The sequence below is a fragment of the Scomber japonicus genome, chromosome 9, assembly GCF_027409825.1.
Source record: "Scomber japonicus isolate fScoJap1 chromosome 9, fScoJap1.pri, whole genome shotgun sequence".
NCBI lineage: Eukaryota > Metazoa > Chordata > Actinopteri > Scombriformes > Scombridae > Scomber > Scomber japonicus.
In genome coordinates this window covers 32,305,484-32,331,267 of record NC_070586.1, presented here as the reverse complement: position 1 = coordinate 32,331,267, position 25,784 = coordinate 32,305,484, and the positions used below count along the sequence as shown (strand labels likewise).

Below are 25,784 nucleotides of genomic sequence, written 5' to 3'. Positions count from 1 at the left end.
GTCAATAACTAAAGACATTCTTCATGCAGTAGTCACCAAATTGATTTCCTGGTAGATTTTTGTGTTCCATGTTCCCCTGAAGCATGTGTATATGTCACTAAATGACAACATAAGAGTTTTACAAAGAACCATTGCTCATCATCCACTCACTCCTTAATCTGTGATGATTAAGGCAAAGATAATACCGAATTTGGTTTGTATGTTTAAGCATTAATTCAGGGATCTTAAGTGTGTTTTTATTTGTTGATCAGATAACATGAAAGGAAAGAGAAAGGAAAAAGAGCTTGTAGTACAAAGCTGATTGACTTTTTGTTTATAACCCAATACGACTGCCATTTCCTGTCTGTTGTTCAATCTATGAATCGCGCTGTGTGTTATTTCCTCCTGTTAGGAGTGAAAGCGACTTGCAGTGAATTTAATTTGAAGATGGATTAGCGAATGCTTTTGCACTGATATCAGTTGTGAATGTGCAATCAAAACTTTATTGTCGTCATGACGATAAAATACTGTGGGTTGTTCTTTGAGAAATTGATGTCTTTGAGATTTTGTATTTACAATGAAAGTCTTAACATGTATAGGTTGTTTCTTCTTAATTAAAGCGTGTTTTAAAAAATTAAAAAAACTCATGAAAGGAAGTTTGCTTTTCTAATCATGATCACTTGAACAAGATTACTTCCTTTTATCATACCTCAATTGAGAGATACAGTATCATTATAAAAGCATGGAAAGTACCCTAATTACACAACAGGTATTACAGAATTCCAAGTAAAATATCTCATCTTTTATACATGTGTATCATGGCTGTAATACCATTTTGGATAAATCTTGGTTTATTTATTTTTTTGGGGTCAGCTATGATGAAGAATTTGTCATGTCCTGTTACAGTAGTTGATTTTAATCTGTCTGGATGCAGAACCTGTTACTCATTTATGACATCTGACTGCTTGAATATGCAACCTCATCCACCACCACCCCCTCAGTCTTTAGGGACTTCCCTTTGGTCCTGCTACCAGACAGGACCACAAGATAACTGATCTTATGGCCAAAGTACAATTTGCTGCTTAGAATAATACCATGTTAACTAAGGCGACCCACATTAATAAGTATCATATTGTACTCTGACGGTTCAAATTCTATCAACACTCAACAAATGATGGACTTCCAGGGTCTTCCTACATTGCCTTGTTCTATATTTACTCTGTAAGAATATGAACATTTTAGATTTTCATACTAATACTATTGATTTTGATTGCGCATTAATTCTGGAATAACTTTATAATGAATGTGTTGCATTTTTTGTTTCTTCACATCTGCTTTTTATGAATATCAAATATCAAATCTACCTCATTTGAGACACACGATCCAAATGTGAGTCTTCTCTTGACTCTGTAATCAGCAATTCATCTGTATCGAATTATCAATGAGGATTATCAGCCATGGAATAGATTAATTGTGCTCTCCTTTTCTCTTCTCCTCTGAAAGACCCATTTCCCAGAAATCCCCCCCTCCATTTCCAGGCAACCAATTATTGCCCGCCTGTTTCGGTTCTGGAAAAGCTGTGGAGTTGACTATCAAATTACACAGAGAAAAAGAAAGTCACAAACTCTGTATTTCTGCTTTATACTAGGATGTACTATGGGGGCCCCTCCTACTAACTTTGGGAGATAAGTCATTAACCACAGGGAGAGAGGTGGGGAAGCAGCGGAGGAAAGCACCTATATCACCTCATGTTAAAGGACTTGCGGAGGGAGTATATACACACAGCGGAGACATACCAACTTTTATGAGAGTAGCATCTATTTGGGAGGAAAACTGCTGCTGTATTTTCCATTCACAGACATTTTTTTTTAAAGGCTGTAAGAATCGGTGATAGGAACCGTCAGGAGGAGTTTACTGTACATGTGAGAAGATGTAGATAATCGTACTTGAAGAGGTGAAAGTCATGATGATGAATGTTACATCCACAGTGCATGGAGAGCCATGTGAGCCTGTCCTGCAGCCGCTATGGCAGTACATGAAAGCAGGACAGGAGGAGATCCTTCTATCTCCATACCTGCTTGCGTCCTTTGGGTTTCTGACGCACGTCCTCCTTTGCGCACCTTTCCTGGTGCTGGACGCTCTCGGCAGCGTGTGTGAAAGGGTTCAGGGGTGGAGGATCGCTGCAGGTTCGGGACCACCACCACCTCTCCGCCGATGGTACGACTGTTTTTGGAGGCTTCTGTTCAAATATCTGACCACCATCCTCCCTGCAACCGCCGTGGTTCAGATGCTGCGGAGCCCCAACTTGCCTGACCTGGCGCCGTCTTGTTGGCAGCTGTTTGTGGAAGTGTTCGCGTGTTTCCTGCTCTTTGACACGCTCTTCTACATATGGCACATAATGATGCACAGGTGAGCAGTGTGCATGTCCGTCTGATTTTCACGGGCTTCAACTTTATTCCTGTTTATTATGGGGTGCCGCAGTGGGAGTTAGAATCTCGACTGTTTTTCCATTTTGCATGACTATGATTTATTTATTATTGTAGAGGTTTAGTCCCTTGGTGCAGTTTTTGGGTTGTCTCTACCGAGCTAAGAATAGCATTCAGAAGAAAACACTAAAAAGCCATCACGCACTAGAATAGGATATTAAGTTTTACTGAGTTCAGAACTAAAACTTCCATATTTCCTTCAATATCCATTTGATTTTCTGTAGGGTATGAATCAGTCGTGTTTCAATGTTATTCTAATCTACATTAGAAACACATGATCATAATGAAGGCTGCTGTAACAATGTGGTATTGTTACTTTTACTTAAAGGATAAGTTCACACTCTTTTAGGTCTATCTTAACCCTTACATACTGTGTAGGGTCAAATTTTATTTACATTTGAGAGCTGTAAAAACTCCTATACACATTTCTTTTAGCCAGATTTCTCATAATGTGACCCAAAGTAGGGAAGACTGGGGTTGGCTGTCACACCTTTTACACTTGTGAGAATTATCATCAAAACATCTTTCAATAATAATTCCTACATCAAATGGAAACTTAAGGTCTTGGCTTGAAATGGGTATCAAGTTAACATTTACAACTTATTGTAACAAGGTGTAATTAACCATCAAAGACACTATGACACATTGTGACAACCAACATCATCACTGCGTTGGTTGTCACATGCTATGGGGTTGGTTGTCCAGATAGTTATCAATGAAGTTTCACTAAAAAATAATGTGATTTTAAAAAATATGTTTTTTAAGATAGAATCGCCAAATAAATGTTTTGAAATGAACATTACATCTATAATAGTAGTCATAAATGCCCCATGTGTTTAAACTATGAATTTGAATCAGGTGATTATTTGTTTGAATTAGCAACAGAATTTAGAGTGCCGAAAAAATCTAGCCTTTATTAAAACCATTGTGTCATAACATATCAGTGTATGGATCGGATCTGTTGGTTGCCACATGTGACAACCAACCAGTAGAGAAAGAGACAACCATCCCTAGCTGACTGCTTGACAAACATTTTAAGCTAGGTACCACATGGCTAAGTGTTTGATTTTTAAATGACTAATAACCTACAAGCTTTAAATACAAAAACAACACCGACATTAAAAATGACTATGACCATTAAAAATTACAAAACATCTTCTCACCTCAATGTTTTGTCTGTGTTCCACAAAATGACCAGTTCAAAATGGACAGGAAGTGAAGCTAACTATCTGATATTAACATCATGTCACAGCACACTCTGGTGTGTCTGTAATAAGCACTATGGCAACCTACCTGTGTGACAACCTACCCTGATCTCCCCTACACAAAAATGGAAATATAATATATTTTAATTTTTGAGCAGCTGATACACTTTTTTAGTATATGTAAATGTACAAATTTGACCTGTGTTTATTAAAAAAAAAAAAAACTAAATCAGTCTTCAAACATATATATGGATGTATATATAACATCTATAAAATGTTCTCCTGGACCATAAAATAGTGAATGTCTTTTTTCATAGAAGGATTAATCAAACATTTACTAATGACTGATGGAGAATTTATGAGTGTGAATTGGTGGAGAAGTTAATTATGGGTCAGAATATGAACAGAATGTGAGGGTTAAAACAGTCAGGTGCCCACATGAACATTGACATAGGTTTTCTTCCTGCAATCATTCGTCCTGTTCAAAGTGACTATTAGAAGATCCCTTTACAATGCAATAGAAATGTAAGTCAAGCTTCAGTCGTCCAAATGAGTCAAATCAAGTACATATCTCCAGTCTTTTTTTTTAGTGACTGCTGAACACTCATGTAAGCTTCAAACGTACAATGTTGTATTATATGCCAAACTGAATTAATTTCTTCAAATCTATTGAACTCATGGAGATAAGATAACTGGTTAGGTGAGCTGCCTGGGCCATGGCACATCTGTCCCACCTGCTTTAGCACTGTTGGATTTATGATATTAAATGGAATGAACAGCTGCAGTATCATTCAAATAAATCTGTAACACATTGAATGTCAACAGCTACTGAATCAGGATTCCCTTAATCACCACACCTGACATTAATTTGTTTGAACATGCATAAGAGAGACCCTCAGGGAAACTTTGACAGACTGTTAGATATACTGTGTGTGGGTAATTATAAGTCACAGTAGTTTTTGCATGACTATGATTTATTTATGATTGTAGAGGTTTAGACCCTTGGTGCAGGTTTTGGGTTGTCTCTACCGAGCTAAGAATAGCATTCAGAAGAAAACACTAAAAAGCCATCATGCACTAGATATTTCCATATTTCCTTCAATATCCATTTGATTTTCTGTAGGGTATGAATCAGTCGTATTTCAATTTTATTCTAATCTACATTAGAAACACATGATCATAATGAAGGCTGCTGTAACAATGTGGTATTGTTACTTTTACTTAAAGGATAAGTTCACAATCTTTTAGGTCTATCTTAACCCTTACATACTGTGTAGGGTCAAATTTTATTTCCATTTGAGAGCTGTAAAAACTCCTATACACATTTCTTTTAGCCAGATTTCTCATAATGTGACCCAAAGTAGGGAAGACTGGGGTTGGCTGTCACACCTTTTACTCTTGTGAGAATTGTCATCAAAACATCTTTCAATAATAATTCCTACATCAAATGGAAGCTTAAGGTCTTGGCTTGAAATGGGTATCAAGTTAACATTTACAACTTATTGTAACAAGGTGTAATTAACCATCAAAGACACTCTGACACATTGTGACAACCAACCTCATCACTGCGTTGGTTGTCACATGCTATGGGGTTGGTTGTCCAGATAGTTATCAATGAAGTTTCACTAAAAAATAATGTGATTTTAAAAAATATGTTTTTTAAGATAGAATCGCCAAATAAATGTTTTGAAATGAACATTACATCTATAATAGTAGTCATAAATGCCCCATGTGTTTAAACCATGAATTTGAACCAGGTGATTATTTGTTTGAATTAGCAACAGAATTTAGAGTGCCGAAAAAATCGAGCCTTTATTAAAACCATTGTGTCATAACATATCAGTGTATGGATCGGATCTGTTGGTTGCCACATGTGACAACCAACCAGTAGAGAAAGAGACAACCATCCCTAGCTGACTGCTTGACAAACATTTTAAGCTAGCTACCACATGGCTAAGTGTTTGATTTTTAAATGACTAATAACCTACAAGCTTTAAATACAAAAACAACACCGACATTAAAAATGACTATGACCATTAAAAATTACAAAACATCTTCTCACCTCAATGTTTTGTCTGTGTTCCACAAAATGACCAGTTCAAAATGGACAGGAAGTGAAGCTAACTATCTGATATTAACATCATGTCACACCACACTCTGGTGTGTCTGTAATAAGCACTATGACAACCTACCTGTGTGACAACCTACCCTGATCTCCCCTACACAAAAATGGAAATATAATATCATGTTTTAATTTTTGAGCAGCTGATACACTTTTTTAATATATGTAAATGTACAAATTTGACCTGTGTTTATTAAAAAAAAAAAAAAACTAAATCAGTCTTCAAACACATATATGGATGTATATGTAACATCTATAAAATGTTCTCCTGGACCATAAAATAGTGAATGTCTTTTTTCATAGAAGGATTAATCAAACATTTACTAATGACTGATGGAGAATTTATGAGTGTGAATTGGTGGAGAAGTTAATTATGGGTCAGAATATGAACAGAATGTGAGGGTTAAAACAGTCAGGTGCCCACATGAACATTGACATAGGTTTTCTTCCTGCAATCATTCGTCCTGTTCAAAGTGACTATTAGAAGATCCCTTTACAATGCAATAGAAATGTAAGTCAAGCTTCAGTCGTCCAAATGAGTCAAATCAAGTACATATCTCCAGTCTTTTTTTTTAGTGACTGCTGAACACTCATGTAAGCTTCAAACGTACAATGTTGTATTATTTGCCAAACTGAATTAATTTCTTCAAATCTATTGAACTCATGGAGATAAGATAACTGGTTAGGTGAGCTGCCTGGGCCATGGCACATCTGTTCCACCTGCTTTAGCACTGTTGGATTTATGATATTAAATGGAATGAACAGCTGCAGTATCATTCAAATAAATCTGTAACACATTGAATGTCAACAGCTACTGAATCAGGATTCCCTTAATCACCACACCTGACATTAATTTGTTTGAACATGCATAAGAGAGACCCTCAGGGAAACTTTGACAGACTGTTAGATATACTGTGTGTGGGTAATTATACAGTAAGTCACAGTAGTTTTTGCACGACTATGATTTATTTATGATTGTAGAGGTTTAGACCCTTGGTGCAGTTTTTGGGTTGTCTCTACCGAGCTAAGAATAGCATTCAGAAGAAAACACTAAAAAGCCATCATGCACTAGATATTTCCATATTTCCTTCAATATCCATTTGATTTTCTGTAGGGTATGAATCAGTCGTGTTTCAATGTTATTCTAATCTACATTAGAAACACATGATCATAATGAAGGCTGCTGTAACAATGTTGTATTGTTACTTTTACTTAAAGGATAAGTTCACACTCTTTTAGGTCTATCTTAACCCTTACATACTGTGTAGGGTCAAATTTTATTTCCATTTGAGAGCTGTAAAAACTCCTATACACATTTCTTTTAGCCAGATTTCTCATAATGTGACCCAAAGTAGGGAAGACTGGGGTTGGCTGTCACACCTTTTACTCTTGTGAGAATTGTCATCAAAACATCTTTCAATAATAATTCCTACATCAAATGGAAGCTTAAGGTCTTGGCTTGAAATGGGTATAAAGTTAACATTTACAACTTATTGTAACAAGGTGTAATTAACCATCAAAGACTCACATGCTATGGGGTTGGTTGTCCAGATAGTTATCAATGAAGTTTCACTAAAAAATAATGTGATTTTAAAATGTATGTGACTTTGTTGTTTTTTAAGATAGAATCACCAAAAAAATGTTTTGAAATGAACATTACATCTATAATAGTAGTCATAAATGCCCCATGTGTTTAAACTATGAATTTGAACCAGATGATTATTTGTTTAAATTAGCCTCTGTAATAAGAAGTACAATGAAGGAATTTAGAGTGATGAAAAAATCTAGCCTTTATTAACACCACTTAATTCCTCCACATAGTAGCCTACAGCACTTGTACTTGCAAATGCAAACAAATATAAAGGGATTTCACCAGCATAAATACAACTGCTATTCTGCATGTGTCCATGATCACATAGATTATAAACAATGTCACATTTAACCCAGGAGCAGTTTCTGTCTCACAACCTGCCATCGGCTCCCCAAATCTCTGTTTTTCTCTGAAGTGACGTTGTTGTTGTCGCTATGTGGGATTCTGATTGGCTAATGTGGGTTTGAGCTGCTCTTGACAGCATATATACACGGGTTAGTGTAAAGGGAAACTTTTCTGAAAACAGACTGGTGTGCACACAGTTTTTTTTGTAAACAGAGAGGATGAAATGTCTGTTTATGAAAATATCCGGGCACATGTAAACGTAGTCACAGTCACAGTAGTTTTTTAGACATGCTGTGGTTCAAATGTGACTCAGCAAATACTGGATGAAAATATGTACAGACATTCATGGTCCTCACAGGATTAATCCCACTGACTCTGGTATTCCACTGACTTTCCTCTATTAGGCTTTCCTTTATTACATTTTTCCTCAAGGTGTGTCTTGATGATAAACTAATGGATGGATTGCCATGAGATGTTGTACAGATAGCCTTGTTCCACACAGGATTAATCTTAATAATGTATCTGATCCCTTAACTTTTTATTTAGCACCATAATCCAGTCAAAATAATTCATTATAAATGAATTAATAATTAAATTTTCCAATACTTGCTGATAATTAGCAGAACTAAGATAACTAAGATAGTGAACCTGGTAAATATTACCTGCTAACCATCGGCACTGTTAGCATTGTCACTGTCAAATCACACAGCATTGTGAACCATGGATAGGAATCATAATAGGAAGAGTCATCACTGATGTTTTCAGTTCAAGATGTCCTGTCAACAATTTCACAGGCATCTCTTTTACAATGGTGGTCTGTAGGGAAAATGCTTTTTGGACCACAGAGGGATTTTTTTTACTGCCACACCGCAAGTGGCCACTGGGGACAAATTGGCGACAAGGCTGAGCAGTGGAGCCCTATCCAGCTGTTTTAATGCATCCAAGCTGTGAGCATGGTAGTGTGCTGATGTAAGCATTTAGCTCAAACTACTTCTGTGTCCTCACAGAGCCACTGTAACATGTCTGTAGTCTCTTGGTTTTGTTGAACCTGATTTTGCAAAAGTGACCGAAGATGCCTCTAAATAAAATGCAACATTATTGTACTGTTGGTAGTAATGTAGAAGTAGTAGTAGAAGTTAAAACTAACTTTCTAATGATCAACCACCACAGTTATACTGAGATTATTCCATTGTGGGAATATTTTAGTGATTTTCCATGTCAGCCAGGACAACAGTCTAATTCTGTTTGTGTTTCTTTTTAGGGTTCCCTGGCTGTACAGAAACATCCACCAGCTGCACCATCAGCACCAGATCCCCTTCGCCCTGGCAGCCCAAGATGCCAGCTCCCCTGAGCTGCTCTCTCAGCTGCTGCTGGCTCTGGGCTGTGCTTCGGTGGTGGGCTGCCACCCCATGAGTGAAGCCCTCTTCCACCTTCTCAACAGCTGGCTGGCCGTGGAGGACCATTGCGGCTATGATCTTCCCTGGGGTCTGCACAGACTGCTGCCCTGCCTTGGAGGAGCCCCCTACCACCAAGCCCACCATAGCCTGTACAGTTGGAACTATGCCCCCTACTTCACCCACTGGGACCGCCTCTTTGGCACATACTATGCAACAGTGATGGATTCACGTACAGAGTGACAGGACTGTTACATGCAGCAATTTAGGGATGGTGTACACACTCTAAAAATAATGCAACTGGTCAGCTTAAAAAATGATGGTAACAACAATTTTCATGCATCTTTTACACTAATTCCAATTCGTCTTTTATTAAGTCAGTCATAAGAGTCTTTTATATTCAGACTAACTCAATCAGCTCAGCACAACAAACATGATTTGCTTTTTTACTTCTAAAAAGCTTAAGTTGCACAGAAGATCTCATGAAGATCCCAAATGTGAAATATGATCCAATCTCCTCTTCTGTTCCTGAGTTGTAGCATTAAATAATGGGCAGAAAAGTGGTTTTGTTGATCATTATGATGACACAGTGCTATAACATCATCACTTCATCACTTTATCCTAGTCAGTAAAATGTGTGAAACTTTGTCATAATTACCATATGAGTTCTTGAGTTGTGGCCAAAAATGTGCCCTTGATCTTTGAGCACCATCAAATTTAAATCAGTTTATCATGGAGTCCAAGTGAACATTTGTGCCAGATGTAGTAATGAAATTCCCTCAAGGCGTTCTTTAGATGTCATGTTCATGAGAATGGGAAGCATGGCAACAGCTGTCACCAGCATGAAGGCATAAAACACTGAACATTATGACCTGGATGAGAGTAGGGTTTATTGCAGGGCAGTTGTATTAAACTGTATTCATTTTAGCAAGATGTAGCCAATAAACTGTGACTATGTGGCTCAAGGAATTTTGAAATACATGTTTTTCAGTTCTTTTGGGTAGTATAGGTTGAGTGTGTATATCAGCCCTGTTTACAAAGCACGTACTGTGGATACATTCAGACCTCTGTCCCCTTGATTCAGTCATGCACTGGCTGAACCATATATTGCAACACCACTAGTGATGAAGATCTTCATCACTTCATCATTAATATCCTCACCAGCATCATCCTGGCATGATGTCAGAATCAACATTTCAAACCACAACCAAACCACAGACAGATTTGGCTCACTGGACTTTCCAATCTGCACAGCAATACAACACCCTTTGTCCTGAGACTCATGACTCAATAGATGGAAGAATACTGAAGGACGAGGTTTGTGAGGCCTGGAATCAATTATTGTCAATTATTATTGTTAAAAATCGTTTTAGTGATCAATTTTTTTCATTTTGACCAACTTCTTAAGATACACTATGAACTGACTTTCTTTTATGCTTTACACTTTAACTCTCAGAGAAATCAAGATGAACCATGAGTAATGTTTTTGTGGGTTTTGAGCAGCTTTTATACGCACACTTAATGAGTTATATGCAAACTCAGTTTACAGCAAATCCCAACCAGTAGAAGTAGTAATAGAAGTTAAAACTAACTTTCTAATGATCAACCACCACAGTTATACTGAGATTATTCCATTGTGGGAATATTTTAGTGATTTTCCATGTCAGCCAGGACTACAGTCTAATTCTGTTTGTGTTTCTTTTTAGGGTTCCCTGACTGTACAGAAACATCCACCAGCTGCACCATCAGCACCAGATCCCCTTCGCCCTGGCAGCCCAAGATGCCAGCTCCCCTGAGCTGCTCTCTCAGCTGCTGCTGGCTCTGGGCTGTGCTTGGGTGGTGGGCTGCCACCCCATGAGTGAAGCCCTCTTCCACCTTCTCAACAGCTGGCTGGCCGTGGAGGACCATTGCGGCTATGATCTTTCCTGGGGTCTGCACAGACTGCTGCCCTGCCTTGGAGGAGCCCCCTACCACCAAGCCCACCATAGCCTGTACAGTTGGAACTACGCCCCCTACTTCACCCACTGGGACCGCCTCTTTGGCACATACTATGCAACAGTGATGGATTCACGTACAGAGTGACAGGACTGTTACATGCAGCAATTTAGGGATGGTGTACACACTCTAAAAATAATGCAACTGGTCAGCTTAAAAAATGATGGTAACAACAATTTTCATGCATCTTTTACACTAATTCCAATTCGTCTTTTATTAAGTCAGTCATAAGAGTCTTTTATATTCAGACTAACTCAATCAGCTCAGCACAACAAACATGATTTGCTTTTTTACTTCTAAAAAGCTTAAGTTGCACAGAAGATCTCATGAAGATCCCAAATGTGAAATATGATCCAATCTCCTCTTCTGTTCATGAGTTGTAGCATTAAATAATGGGCAGAAAAGTGTTTTTGTTGATCATTATGATGACACAGTGCTATAACATCATCACTTCATCACTTTATCCTAGTCAGTAAAATGTGTGAAACTTTGTCATAATTACCATATGAGTTCTTGAGTTGTGGCCAAAAATGTGCCCTTGATCTTTGAGCACCATCAAATTTAAATCAGTTTATCATGGAGTCCAAGTGGACGTTTGTGCCAGATGTAGTAATGAAATTCCCTCAAGGCGTTCTTTAGATGTCATGTTCATGAGAATGGGAAGCATGGCAACAGCTGTCACCAGCATGAAGGCATAAAACACTGAACATTATGACCTGGATGAGAGTAGGATTTATTGCAGGGCAGTTGTATTAAACTGTATTCATTTTAGCAAGATGTAGCCAATAAACTGTGACTATGTGGCTCAAGGAATTTTGAAATACCTCGGGCATGTTTTTCATAGTATAGTAGTATAGGTTGAGTGTGTATATCAGCCCTGTTTGCAAAGCACGTACTGTGGATACATTCAGACCTCTGTCCCCTTGATTCAGTCATGCACTGGCTGATGAAGATCTTCATCACTTCATCATTAATATCCCCACCAGCATCATCCTGGCATGATGTCAGAATCAACATTTCAAACCACAACCAAACCAGAGACAGATTTGGCTCACTGGACTTTCCAGTCTGCACAGCAATACAACACCCTTTGTCCTGAGACTCATGACTCAATAGATGGAAGAATACTGAAGGACGAGGTTTGTCAGGCCTGGAATCAATTATTGTCAATTATTATTGTTAAAAATCGTTTTAGTGATCAATTTTACTTTTTTTTTTTTCATTTTGACCAACTTCTTAAGATACACTATGAACTGACTTTCTTTTATGCTTTACACTTTAACTCTCAGAGAAATCAAGATGAACCATGAGTAATGTTTTTGTGGGTTTTGAGCAGCTTTTATACGCACACTTAATGAGTTATATGCAAACTCAGTTTACAGCAAATCCCAACCATTGCAATCTCAGCCACATATTTAATCAATCAATCTTTATTTGTATAGCGCCAAATCACGACAGAGTTATCTCAAGGCACTTTACACATAGAGCAGGTTCTAAACCGAACTCTTCAGGTTTTAACTTTAAAGAGACCCAACATTCCCACATGAGCAACAGTGGCAAGAAAAACTCCCTTTTAACAGGAAGTAACCTCAGAACCAGACTCAGAGTTAATACTATGCAGACCACAACACCATATAATAAAACTATTGTTTCTGTAAGCTGTATAATACTCTAACCAAGACATACATATGTTTCCTTATCAGTCATGTCAGTTCCTGAACAGTATATATGTGAAAATATTTTCAAGGAGGAAGCTCAAATCTACAACTTGTCTTACAGCAGGTGAATGCAGCATGAGATGAGAGCGCAGGAATGAAATCAAGACAATGGAACAATGAACAATGTCTAAACAAATGCAAAACTTTTTCCCTTATGACATGGGTGTGTTTTTGGCTTGTGCTTTAATTTTGTGTGTGAGCGTTGAGCAGCTCATTTTAGACAGATTAATGTTGTTCCGTGCTAATCCTATGTGTTGCTAAACAGAAAAAATTAAGAGGATTTTAAGAGAATTGTTTAAGATTTAGAGAAATGTACTCATCTGTTTTCTTGCTAGGACTTAGATAAGATGACAATATCACTGTCACAGCCAGCAGTCAGTTAGATTAGCGTAGCACAAAGACTGGAGGCGGGGAAGAACAACTTGCATGACTCAGTGGAATGGCTGCACCTGTTTACAAAATAGTCCAGCGCACACGCTTCCATAAAATCATGAATGTGATGTCTGTCATGCTTTTTAAATCAAACAAGATTCCGGTAGAAGAATTATGTCACCTTTAGATTGAGCCAGGCTAGCTGTTTCTCCTGTTTCCAGTCTTTATGTGAAGCTAGGCTAACTAGCTGCCAACTGTAACTCCATATTAACTAACAGTGGTCCACACAGAACAATAGTATCGATTTCCCCATCTAAGTCTTAGCAAGAAAGCACACATTAGTATTGTTTCAAATGTTGCCCTATTCCTTTAATATCATTAAATGTTTTTATATCAGTCTTTCATTTATTGTGAAAGGTAAAGTAAGTTTGGCAAAAATGTAAATATGTAACTTTCTACAATGGGAGAATATTGTAAATATGTTAAGTGAACATTCTTTGAGTCAAAGCTATATAGTTTGCACCATATTTTCATGATGTAAAGTTGGGTGAAGTGTTGGGTATTTGTCTTGATGAGCATGAGAAAGTAAATGAAAGTAAGACCTAGACTGGGGGTTTTGTTTTTGTTGCCTCAGGTTCAGATTTTTGTGGTGCTGCTGTGGTTAATGACTTGTGTTCCTCGACCTCTCTGTCTACTTTGTCTCTGCACACTGGTTCCACTGGGACCTCGACTGAGAAATTGAAAACACATGCTTCTGGAGATGAGAACCCTCTCTGTCACTTTTTTACAGCTGTAACATTTGTGATCATTTCACTACAGAGACATTGTCATCAACACCATTTCAATTCAGAAATAACATCCTTGGGTATTATATTCTACTCATTCACTCATTCATTTATCTTTCACATGAAATAAAGAACGCTCTCATCTTCTAACATGTCAGAACAGTGAGATATGGGGTCCAACACTTTATGAGTCACCATGGGGAACTAAATGCAACTCTTGTCGAGAAATACTTTACTTTAAGCACTGAGGTATCTTTTTGAGCAAGTTTTCTCACAGGCAGCAGTCCACTATAAATAACATCTGATAATATATTTTTGTAAGGTCTCTGGTGAGTGAAAGCCGTTACTCTGACTGAATAATAAAAATGGCATGATTCCTGTTGTCCTTACATAACCTGAACATATTTTGCAGAAAAACCAATCTGATGGTAACATTACTCTGCTTGCATAAGCCTTGCATAAGAACTTTACAGAACATCTGTTTTTCATTACCATCAGTGGGCTTTTAAGTATTTTGCAACATCAGAACCAAATGGAAATTGGTAAAAGGTGTTTGAACATTTGAAAGTACTTTTGCCTATTGTCATCAAGCAACAGTTGGATAAACTGTGGCTTTCCTAAGAAATGAAAAGGCTTGAGGAAAGAGCAAAAAATGAGTACTGGGTGGTGGTGTTACCAAGAGATGGAATGATAAACGTGACCCAAAACGGAAACAATCAGGCCTTATTACAGACCCCACGTCAGAGTCAGGGCGAGTTATGCAGCTTTGGATGACACACACCAAAACACACGTTTACACTAAGACACACGTCGCATTTCCATTAGCTGACGTCATGCTGAAGGCGTGGGGCATTACAGGGCACGTTGGAGCACAACAAGCAATTTGTCCTAAATTAATGACTAAATCCTTGCAAGCGATGAGGTCAAAATACTTTTGACAAATAAAGCCGTGTCAAAACAAGAGAGAAAAAACACACAAAGCATTCTACAGTAGTCATTATCAACTGAGTAACTACTAAAGACTTCCCATTTCATCATATTCCATGAAAGTTTACCACTCAGTGACAAAGGCCAGATTCATATTTCTCCCACCATTCTGTAAATATTCAATTAGTGAGCTTTACATAGCTCAGACCGTCCGTTGTCCCACTAACTTGCTGAGGTTCTTGCCCCCTTGTCTGTGACCATTTTTAGACAACCTCTGCTCTCATCTTACATGAGAGGTCAGTTAGTGCCTGACTTGTTTGGTTTCTGAAACATCACAGTGCACTTGTCATTAGCGTGCTGCTGCCAAAGACTATTTTAAAGGCACCTCTACCGGAAGGGGGCTACTTAAAGTGAAACTTCTGTTAGGACACACAGTCTGCGTCAAAATCAATGTATGCACACCACATGCTTTAGCATTAGCAGATACTGCACTGTGACCCCCAAAAGTAAACATTTAGTTCATATTAGATGCAGAAACATTTTATAATCATTACTATATTATATCATATCAGTATATTAGACTATTGCATAATTGCACAGGCTTTTAACCCAGTGACGTACTACTAACTGCATTAGCAGGAAGATCAATACCAATCCAATGTTTGTCAGTTAATATCAGCTAGTTGACAACCTCACAGACTCAAAGATGTCATGGCACCTAGCAAAGAATAGCCTTGTACATAACCCACGCTTTTAGTTTTTGTTACAAAGCCTTATTTTATGAAGGTTGGTAATTTTTTTAGATATTTAGAGCCAGACTGTTTCCTCCTACATCCAGTCCTTGTGCAAAGATAAGATAGCTGTTCTCAGGTTTTTGCTTAATCGACAGATACGAGAGTGATCTGCTAAACTAATTTTTTGTATGAAAGCAAGTAAGTGGATTTCCCCAAGGATTTATTGTTTTAAAAGGCTGTAAAATAGCCTGGCAAGTTTACTGTGGACACATATTTCTTTAAAATCTTTACTTGGGCATGTTTCCATATCAGCTTTACCTCCCAAAAACCAAAAGAAATCACTAATCTCTGTCTGTTACTTAATCTGTCACAGATCTCTAGTGTTACACAAAGAAATAATGAAAAGCTTTAGACATGTCAGGTCATGAACCTGATCTGTATCCTTTATTTACAACTTCAATGTGCGTTTGTACATGGAAAAATCAACCTAATGCATTTGCAGTCAGGATTCAACATTCATAAATTTCAGGGAGTACAAGAAAAAGTCAAAATCGTCCAAATCTTTTTGTTGTATTCACGTTTTCCTCACGAACAGGTTTTCCATCACAGCTGTGTGCATCTGCTAGTTGTCAGCAAAAGCAGCAGGCCATCCATTTCGTTCATTAGCGGGCCTTCCTCTCACTTTCCCATGGGTCTTTGTTTGTGTGTCATGTATGAACTATGACCTATGAGCTGATACTGTTGGACTGAATGATCTGAACGTCAGCAACGCATTGTATAATTTGGTAGGAGCTCCTTGCTAAAGTAATGGAAAGGAAGCTTGACAGACTGAGATGCTTTGATATTTGTCATTTATCATGTACAATTAACTGTGAAAAACAATGTCAGTGTGGCATTTTAGCTTAAAATATTTGCAGCTGTATTGATAACATGGTGAGTCAACTCTCCTAAATGGTAAGGGTCAGTGACGAATTCATTGTTAAGGAGACCTTTTATTTTGGATACATTAAAAACTTGCTCTTCATCATTTCATCATCAGAATTTGTTACAATTTCTCTTCCAAACAAAATTAATTTTGAGGTGCAAACACATTGTCACATATACCAAACCTGCTCTACACTATGTAACTTAGAAAATGTACATATATAGTTATCTACTCTGTAAAAATTAATAAATTAGAACAATAAATAGTCTTTTATTTGACACAAGCAGCAGAGGTATCAAAAGGCTTAACAAAAGAAAATAAGTATTTCCTTTGGGTATCCATAAAGGGAATGCAACAATACCTTCTTTGCTACTCTTGATTTTTGCTCATCAATGACAACCGTCCCCAAAGGCCGATTTTACCATAAAAGTGATGGATGACTCAACAGAAGAGTTAGAGATATGCTAATGGCACATGGTGCAAGATCAGTGAGTTGAGGCAGTCAAGACTGTTTGTTGCCTAGGAATGTGGACAACCCCTGCCCCTTTGTCCTGTCCCACTCCCCCATCCCACCACCTCAAAAGTTGCCCGGAATGGCGTCCAGTTCTCCAAGTCTGAGTGGTGGCATTCATGTTTCTTAGCCCCCAACACCTTACTATCACTGTAGCTTTGGGGGAGTGGAAAAGAGGCATGTGAAGTGGGAAACAGGGTTTGGATAGATAACCGTGCCAGTAGGACCCCCACACAAAGCCTACGTATCAGGAGGCTGCAGGATGCAGGAGGTGGGCTTGGAGAGTTCATGTCTTGTCAGGTTGCCTCAGGGAGGTCATTTCACTGCAGCAGGGCACACAAAGTGCTGATTAGTGTTTGCATCAAGTGAGGAGGCCAGAGATAAGTGGAGAGGAAGACAGGGGGAAGGATAGGGAGGGGAACAACTGGCCCACTAGTTCCCACCAGGCTGCACACACTTTAGAATGTACTTGGTTGGGTCCTTTCTTGTGCCTTTTTAGTGTTGTTAGTATGAAGACAAACCTGGGTATCACTATTGGCAACGCGTTGGCTGTAGATCTGCTGCACATCTCCACTGTCTGAATGGTGGCAACTGATATTCATGACTTTTAGCCTTGTAATATGAAGTATTCATTTCTGTCTTTCAGTACAAAATACATATTTGTCCACACTCATTCATTTGGAGCACACATAGATTCATAAATAGTGGTCGTGCACTTCCAGTCTCATTGAATAACCTTTCCAGAGATTCCAATAATTGTCCATTTTCTTTTTAGACAGTCCTTGGCTTATCTCCTTTATCAGGTTATTGTTAGTTTTGCATCTTTCCTCTTTTTGTAAGACTTTACTAAGAGTTAAACTCTCTCAAAGCATGGACTATCTGCAGCCACACTCAGCCACCACCATGCCTTCAAACTTGTACTTGTAGGTGACCACGCCTGTGTCATCCAAGTACAGCAGAGAGATGGGATCCAGCTTGGTGGGCACACAACACGCTCGTGCTGCCTTTTGAGGGCTGTTGATGTTGATCAGTGTCTGGACAATGGCATGCTTGGTAGGTGTGACGTGCTTTGTCAGTGGGAAGGAACAAATGCCAGTGCACTCAAAGGCATCATAACCAGTTGGTGCCAGAATCCAACTATCCCACCCAATATCCTTGAACTCTACATACAGGGATTGTTTCTTGCAGTGGTTTCCTTTGGCATTACGACGAATGCGGGAAGCTGTGTCGTAGATCAGATTGGAGCGCATTTGGATCAGGTCCTCCTCATCTGGCTCAGCTTCTTCACCTCCGTCATCCCCATCCCTGCCCATCTCAGCCCACAGTCCATTCAGGCCCATCCCCAAGTCATTCTGGAGAACCATGTTCGAGGTTTCATGTTCAATCATCTCATTCAGTTCACGCTTGTCATCACGGTGATCATTGCTTTGGTCATCAGAGAAAACGATTAGCAGAGGTTTGTGTTTTTCCTCGGGGCTAGTGTCAATCTTCATGTCTCCTTCATGTGGATCCTCCTCTTTGTTGTCCTCTGTCATACCTTGAACATTATCTTCGTTTGCCATGCTGGCAATGTGCACTTCCAACCGATGCGTGGTACCATAATCAGATTTGCGCCAGCGTTGAACAGCTGCAGTGAGATCAAATGCCTCCCAGCCATTATCAGTGCCATAGACCTGTCGAGAAGCCAACTCCACCAGCTCTATGTGCTCTCCTCCACCACCTCTAAATCCATCTCCTCTCTCTGCATTCTCATCTGTCGTGTTGTCATCCCCTTCATGCGATTCCAGTCCATAGATAGTGACCTTGCGGTCAACACCAGCATATAGGTGACGGTCAGTCTGGACAAGGGTGTAGAGGCGGAGTTCGGCTGCTGTGATACGTTCATGATGGGGGACTGACACATTGAAGAGGAGTGGGTGGCGCCTCACTCCTTCAACACCTACAGCACTGGGAGATGAATCTGGGGAATAGAAAAAATGATCAAAATTAAACTTCTGTGCATCAAGTTTTGCAAAGTATCCTGAAATCAAACACTTAGGTTTAGTGAAGTGAGTGAAATGGCAACTAAAACAACTAAATGATCAACTAAAAAAAGGTTTGTACAAACTTGGAGAGATAATCTATTTAAAAGTTTTTCTCCTCAGTTTCACTACATACATTCATTGGCCTTGCACACCAGTGTAATAAGGGAAATTAAATTAACATTGAAATTATACATTTTATGAAAATGTTAAGTGAACATGACAGTGACTAATAAAGAAAAAAGTAGTTTTAATTTTTATTCAATCAATATGATTAACATTCATATCAGAAAATAGAGCACAAGAGCTGTACTGTACCTTCATTTTTGAAGCTGCGGATTATGTTGGCAGTGGGCATGGCACTGTGGTCATTAGCAAAGCGATTGTAGAGCTCCATCATATACTCAGGCGGCTCCTCTCGTGTGCCTCCAGGAGACAGTGAAGGAGGACCCAATCCAGACAGGTTGAATGTCCGCAGAAACTGTTCCTTCAGGCTCTCCAGCAGACTCTGCATGTTCATGTTGCCATCCTGCTCCAACTGTGAAGGATCCACCACCCCTCCATGTCCGTCTCCCAGCCCTGGATCAGGTCGATGTCTCTGATGGGCGGTGGAGATGGGGCTGCTCTCTAAACAGAAAGGCCCCTGGAGCAGCAGGATGGAAGACAACAAGAGCAAAGTCTTGGAGCTGCAAATGGTTCCCACTTGAGAGACCCAAATGCACGCCATGGGAAAAACAATCGAAGCACTTTAGTTTATACCCTCTGGGGTTGTCTATGGATGAGCTGTTGCAACAGTACAACAAAATGATCTCAGAATGATCTCTCGACCCTGTAATCCAAAGCTTAATTTAAATTGTCTTCAGTTCATCTGTAGGCTAAAAAAGTTCTGTTTCCCCAGAAGTAGTCAGCAGTGTTGTTGACCCTTTCTCTGACCAGTGGGAGTTTCTCTGCAGCGCTGTCTACTCCTGACGTTCCCCCTGAAGATCGTACAGCATTTATTCTCATGCACAACTTTTGATGTCCTTTGTGACAGCGCTGCAGTTCCGGTGACAGGGTGGCATAGGCTTGGTTTTGTCCGTCTGAGTCATCTCTGTTGTGTCCTCTCCTGTGTCAGTCTCTCTCTGGTCTCTGCTCTCTCTTCCCAGCTCTTTCTTTCTTTCCCTTATCTATGATATGGTGGGCTCTGCATTGCTCAGTGCTTATGGTCTTTTCGCTGGTGTGTGTGTGCGTGCGTGCCTTCAACTTTGTGTGATGCACATGAGTGTGTGTTATCTCACAACTTCCTTAATGAGGATTTTGTAAACACTGTCCTGTAGCCTCTTCCTTGTGGAAGCGCTATTTTGTTTGGGTGGGTGCTCCAGAGTTGATATTCTTCATTTGTTTATTTGGTTTGTAAATGGTGGAGTTCTGCAGGCTGTTGTCTAAGCTCCAATGCCCATTTCTTTTTGACAAAATACTCTACTGGTCTGTTGATATTGTTGAATGTAACAGGATATATCTATTAGACAACACTTGTCCAAATGAAATTGAAATGCAATGAGGTGTGAGGCCCAGTGACTGAAGATGAAAGATACTGAGCTCACTGAGTCTGTAGAACATTTCAAGTGGCTCATGAACAGTACAAACTAATCACTCTTGTCCATTCAACAAAGCAACAATTACCCCCCCACATCCCCCTTATGTTTGCTCAAATGGTCTGTGTACACTTCAGCTTTTGGAAAGGGGACACAATGTCTGAAATGAGTTATCTGGACACAAGAGGCTCCTTCATACTGCAAGAACAAGAACACTGAACTCAAGAAGAGATGATGCACATTACAAGGTTTCATGAGAGCTAGATTAAGGTATTTAATCTTGAGATTTCAACAAGTCAAGGATGATTTTCACTGAACTCCAATTAATCATTACTGAATGTATGGGTGAAGCAGATAGGCAATGCTGTAACACAGAGTCAAGATGCTGCTCAGATGTTTTCTGATGAGGTTAGTCATGCCCTACGTTGGCTCCTCGACAGATTTGGATCAACTGCCCTGCTCATCACCTGAACCTTCATCCTACTACACAACTGTCTTTCATTCCAGAGCTTCTTTGCGTGACCTGGAGATACACTCCTGATTGCAGTGCGTCATAGAGATGGGAAGGAATGAGCTCTTCCTGCCCCTGCCACTCATCTGCCTAGCTGACAGTTGACAGACATGCAGTTATCTGTCGCTCTGTTAAACTGCTGCTGCAACAGACTATCACATCTTGCTGATAGCTGTAAGAAGACTTGATAATGGCAATGTCCTTTTGCACACATGCACACACACAAACACAGCGTGGGTGTCATCCACATGGTCTGTATTATGGACATCAGGATCAAATGTTGTGTTGTGCATTCTTGCTATTGTGCTAAACTAAGACAGCGAACATGGCTAATATACCTGTTTGACATCAGCATGCTGGCTTTGTCAATGTGAGCATATTAGCATGTTGATGTTAGCTTTTAGTTCAAAGCACTGCTGTATAGCTCAACAGTGCTGGTAGCATGGCTGTCGACTTATTGTAAACCAGCGTGTAGGATTCGTTCCAAAAATATGCACAAAAGCCAAAAACTACTCAGATTTATAAAACTGTGTGTGCATACATAGTCATGCATTTTTGCCTTTATGAGTATTATATACGTGGATAAACCTCATATTCAACCCCCTACACTCCCACAATTAACCGTCATTGTTAAAGCCCTCATGAATGCTGGTGCACATGCTGTTCCTGTGGAGAACAGCATTAGTAACAGAGGAAATTTCGAAAAGCTGCAGTTGCTTCATCGAACTAAACAATTCCTGAAATTAAACAAAGTGGTTGAATGTGGAGGCGGGTGCTATGAAGCACATGTGCTACACATTATCAAGGCTTGGACCAGTGGAGGCACCCCGACCACTTGGTAGTATTTGTTAGGCATCTAATTGAACATATATACTCATGCATGACTGATGAGAGCAAACACTTTATATCTTAAAATACAATCAACACTGTATTCATTCATATTTACACTAAAACCTATATAAACAATATTAAACTAAAATTGGTCTTGATGATATATTATACACAGTATTAAAAAATCTTTCAGCACTCATAACTGATAATGCTTTCAACAACTGATAATGATTCATTTATCATTTACTTAATGCGGTAGAGGTGAAAAGGGTTCAGGCTATTCATAGGATCAGGGAAAGGGAGGTCAGACTCTTCTCAGTCACCACTGAATCACCACATCCCGGCATTATTCTGACATCCTGACCGCGAGTGTTACCTCACAGCCCAGTCCTGTCCTCTCTGGTCTGGGGATTGGGAATATAGTGGTGAGCCACTGCATTGCTCTCAATATTTCAATAATAAATCACAGATGAAGCTGGTTTAAATTTCAGTTGGCTTTGTGTCATGGAATGGCAAAAAGAGTAAAGAGATAAAGATAAATTTATTGATCCCACAGTGGGGAAAATTCAATATTACAGCAGCTCAAAAAAATAGTGATATAGAAAAAAAACAAAAAAACAAGTGTATACAACAATAAAATTAAAAACGAAATAAAACGACCCTAAAATGCAACACATACATACAACAATAACAATTATAATCTAAATAAAAAGGACCTTAAAGTGCAATTATAACATATATATACAACAATAACATTTAAAAAACTAAATAAAAGGACCCTAAAGTGCAACTCTAGTGCAGCATTGTACAATCTGACTGCAGTTGGAATGAATGACCTGCGGAAGCGCTCCTTCTTACACTTGGGGTGTATTAGTCTGTCGCTGAAGGACCTGCTTAAGGCCTTCACAGTCAGATGCAGAGGGTGAGAGGTGTTGTACATGATGGAGGACAGTTTGGCTAAAACCCTCCTCTCTCCCACCACCTCTATAGGGTCCAGGGGGCAGCCACAGACTGAGCTAGCTCTTTTAATCAGTCTGTTGAACATCCCCCTACCCAACACACCACTGCATATGAGACCACTGATGCCACCACAGAGTCGAAGAAGGATCTCAGCCAATATTAGAGAAAAAGGTCAATTCCCACCCCAGATGAACACTGCTGCAATAAAGGTCTTATTAAAAGATCCTACTCTCCCCTCTAGTTACCGCCCCATATCATTAGTCAACACAGAAAAACTAAAAACTAAATCATCTCTAAGGCACTGGCATCCCGATTTAGAAACAATAGGGGAAACTGGGGACAGTTGCAACAGGCAACGGTTGCAACAAGTCTTATTTCTCCAATCAGAAGCATGCTAGAGTGATGACACTCACACTGAACATACTCAGTTAGACCCTCTGCCCACCAAAAAGAGAGAGGCCATATTATTATATATTATATTGAGCATCTGGTCCTGCTTTTATCAAGACAAGTTGTTTTGGAGGTATGAAAGTAGCTTTTTTCATCAGCTGTATTTTTGTCATACTGTCCTGACCTTTTGTATGAGTGAACCATACGTTTGAATCATTGTTTTGTTTTACTATTCAGTGACATGGTTAGCATGTGTCAATGTCAGTGTGGCCAGCTAGCACATGATGTTTTGTCATGACTGATACCATGAGGTAAATTGGTTAGTCATATCAAAACAGACCACAGAACAGTATGTTTGAAGATTTTAAATTCAAAATAGGCACAATTCATGTATTTTATTGTGCCTATGCTCATGATGAACAGAACTGGCAATTATATTATAAGACAATGAGAGACTAATGCTATTGATTAAACAAAATTATTTCCCAAATATCTAGTTGAGCAAAAAAGAGAAATTATTATTATCTGTTGTGCTATGGGACAAACTAGCCACATACATTTTCCTGTGAAAACAGGAGAAAAGTCCATTTATTTGTTGTCCTATAGTAAATAAATCATCTAAAAGTAGAAATTGTATTCTGTTTGTTTTCAGTATGCCAAGAGTGTCACTAACAGAGGGGTTCCCCTCAATATTTTAGAACGAGCCTCAGATATTGTAGCCTTGGCCACAGTCAGGACAGTAGCCAAAGCCTTCAACATATGCCACACCACATTATTCAAGTTCCACAAAAAAAGAGAGACTTGCAAGCGGGACATCAAATAAGATACCGCTTGCAGGGTACTGGACCAGCAAAAAAGTATTCTCAGAGGACCAAGCAAATTATTCTATTCTTCTTGTCTCACACTGAAATATTGAGTTTTAATAGCTTCAGTAACATCTGCACATTGACACAAGGTAGGCCTATGATAAATATTACTAAATAAATAATAATTAATTAGTTAAATTTAATGTAATATGTAAAGGTTTGGTGGGCCTAGTCCAAATAGTCTCTGAGCAACCGAGAGTAATGTAAAAAGTGTTGCAACTGTCCCCAGTCTCCCCTACTTCCATCTATAATCCACAATGATCAAACTGGCGTCATCAAGGGACGACATTCCACTAATAAATTTAATTAACATTTCACAACACAATAAAATAAAAACAATTATAGTTTCATTAGACGCAGAAAAAGCCTTTGATAAAGTCAACTGGATTTTTCTTTTCACACTATTACAACAACTCTTTTGGTTTTGGTTTTGGAGAGTTATTCATTAATTGGATAAAAACTCTATATAATTCACCCTCAGCCACAGTCACCGCTAACAGGATTATATCACAAAGGTTCACTGTACACAGGGGCACCAGACAAGGATGCTCACTCTCTCCCCTACTTTTTGCCATTTTCATTGAGCCACTTGCCTGTGCTATCCGTCACAATCACAAAATTAAAGGAATTTACGCTGCAAACGAAGAACATAAAATTAATTTATATGCTGATGATATCCTACTGTACCTTCAAGACCCACACAATTGGAAGTAATTAATCTCATAAACAAATTTTCACAAATCTCAGATTACACCATAAACTGGTCTAAATCAACCATTCTCCCTATATCAATAAATTCATGGAACCCTGCAACTCAAGACACACATCACGCTTTCACCACTGGTAATATCAACATCTCCTCCAGGCTGTCAGAGCTAACACAGCTCAATTTCACTCCTTTGTCAGAAAAAATCAGTCATGATCTAAAACGATGGTTTAATCTTCCTCTCTCTGTAACCGGATGAATAATTAATTATTTATTAATAATTATTATTATTATCATTTATTTATTTTTTAAAATTCTATTTATATTATATTTACTTTAGTATAGTTATTTATTTACTTATTTGTTCACTATTATTATTATTATTAATATTATTAATATTATTATTACAACTTACCACATCTTCTTGTAGCTTTGATTGATAATGATAATAAGGTTATAGTATTAATATATATGATGACTTTCTGTTGCACATATACATACATAATATATTGATAATATTTATTAGTAAAGTGACATATAATGGGATGAATAGAACTTTATATGGCGATGCGGTGCGGACCGGGCTGTGGGGGCTTGGGTTGGAGGCATGGCCGGGGCCCCTATGGGACGGCTGGGGGCGCGGTTGGCAGGGCCTAACCACCCCCCCACCCCCCCTTATTTCCACTAATTCAACACTATAATGTATTCCACACTCAAATTTGTGTTACAATTCCCATTTAAAAAAAAATGTTAGTTATTAATTTATTTATTTTTTTTATTTTTTTATATAATTAATTAATTAATTATTTTTTATTTTATTTTTATGTATTTAGTTT

At 38.8% G+C, this 25,784-nt stretch overlaps 2 protein-coding genes across 2 annotated transcripts; one reads left to right on the top strand and one right to left on the bottom strand.

Moving 5' to 3' along the window:
- The first annotated feature begins 1,948 nt into the window (after positions 1 to 1,948).
- Positions 1,949 to 11,204, top strand: ch25hl3 (cholesterol 25-hydroxylase like 3). Its single transcript, XM_053325586.1, has 3 exons — positions 1,949 to 2,388; positions 8,990 to 9,361; positions 10,847 to 11,204. Exons 1-3 carry the CDS (start codon positions 1,949 to 1,951, stop codon positions 11,202 to 11,204), a joined length of 1,170 nt encoding a protein of 389 aa, XP_053181561.1.
- A 4,916-nt stretch (positions 11,205 to 16,120) lies between these two features.
- Positions 16,121 to 20,079, bottom strand: bmp10 (bone morphogenetic protein 10). Its single transcript, XM_053324726.1, has 2 exons — positions 19,429 to 20,079; positions 16,121 to 19,049 (listed from the first exon to the last, which is right to left on the bottom strand). Exons 1-2 carry the CDS (start codon positions 19,835 to 19,837, stop codon positions 17,965 to 17,967), a joined length of 1,494 nt encoding a protein of 497 aa, XP_053180701.1. The 5' UTR covers positions 19,838 to 20,079; the 3' UTR covers positions 16,121 to 17,964.
- Positions 20,080 to 25,784: the final 5,705 nt, after the last annotated feature.

Excerpts from the sequence above, each read along its gene's own strand:
- ch25hl3 (XM_053325586.1), top strand. The coding sequence starts at position 1,949 with ATGAATGTTACATCCACAGTGCATGGAGAGCCATGTGAGCCTGTCCTG. Across the intron at positions 2,389-8,989 it reads TGGCACATAATGATGCACAG|GGTTCCCTGGCTGTACAGAA; the intron begins GTGAGCAGTGTG and ends GTTTCTTTTTAG. Across the intron at positions 9,362-10,846 it reads GTGATGGATTCACGTACAGA|AAACATCCACCAGCTGCACC; the intron begins GTGACAGGACTG and ends CTGACTGTACAG.
- bmp10 (XM_053324726.1), bottom strand. The coding sequence starts at position 19,837 with ATGGCGTGCATTTGGGTCTCTCAAGTGGGAACCATTTGCAGCTCCAAG. Across the intron at positions 19,050-19,428 it reads CCGCAGCTTCAAAAATGAAG|ATTCATCTCCCAGTGCTGTA; the intron begins GTACAGTACAGC and ends TCTATTCCCCAG.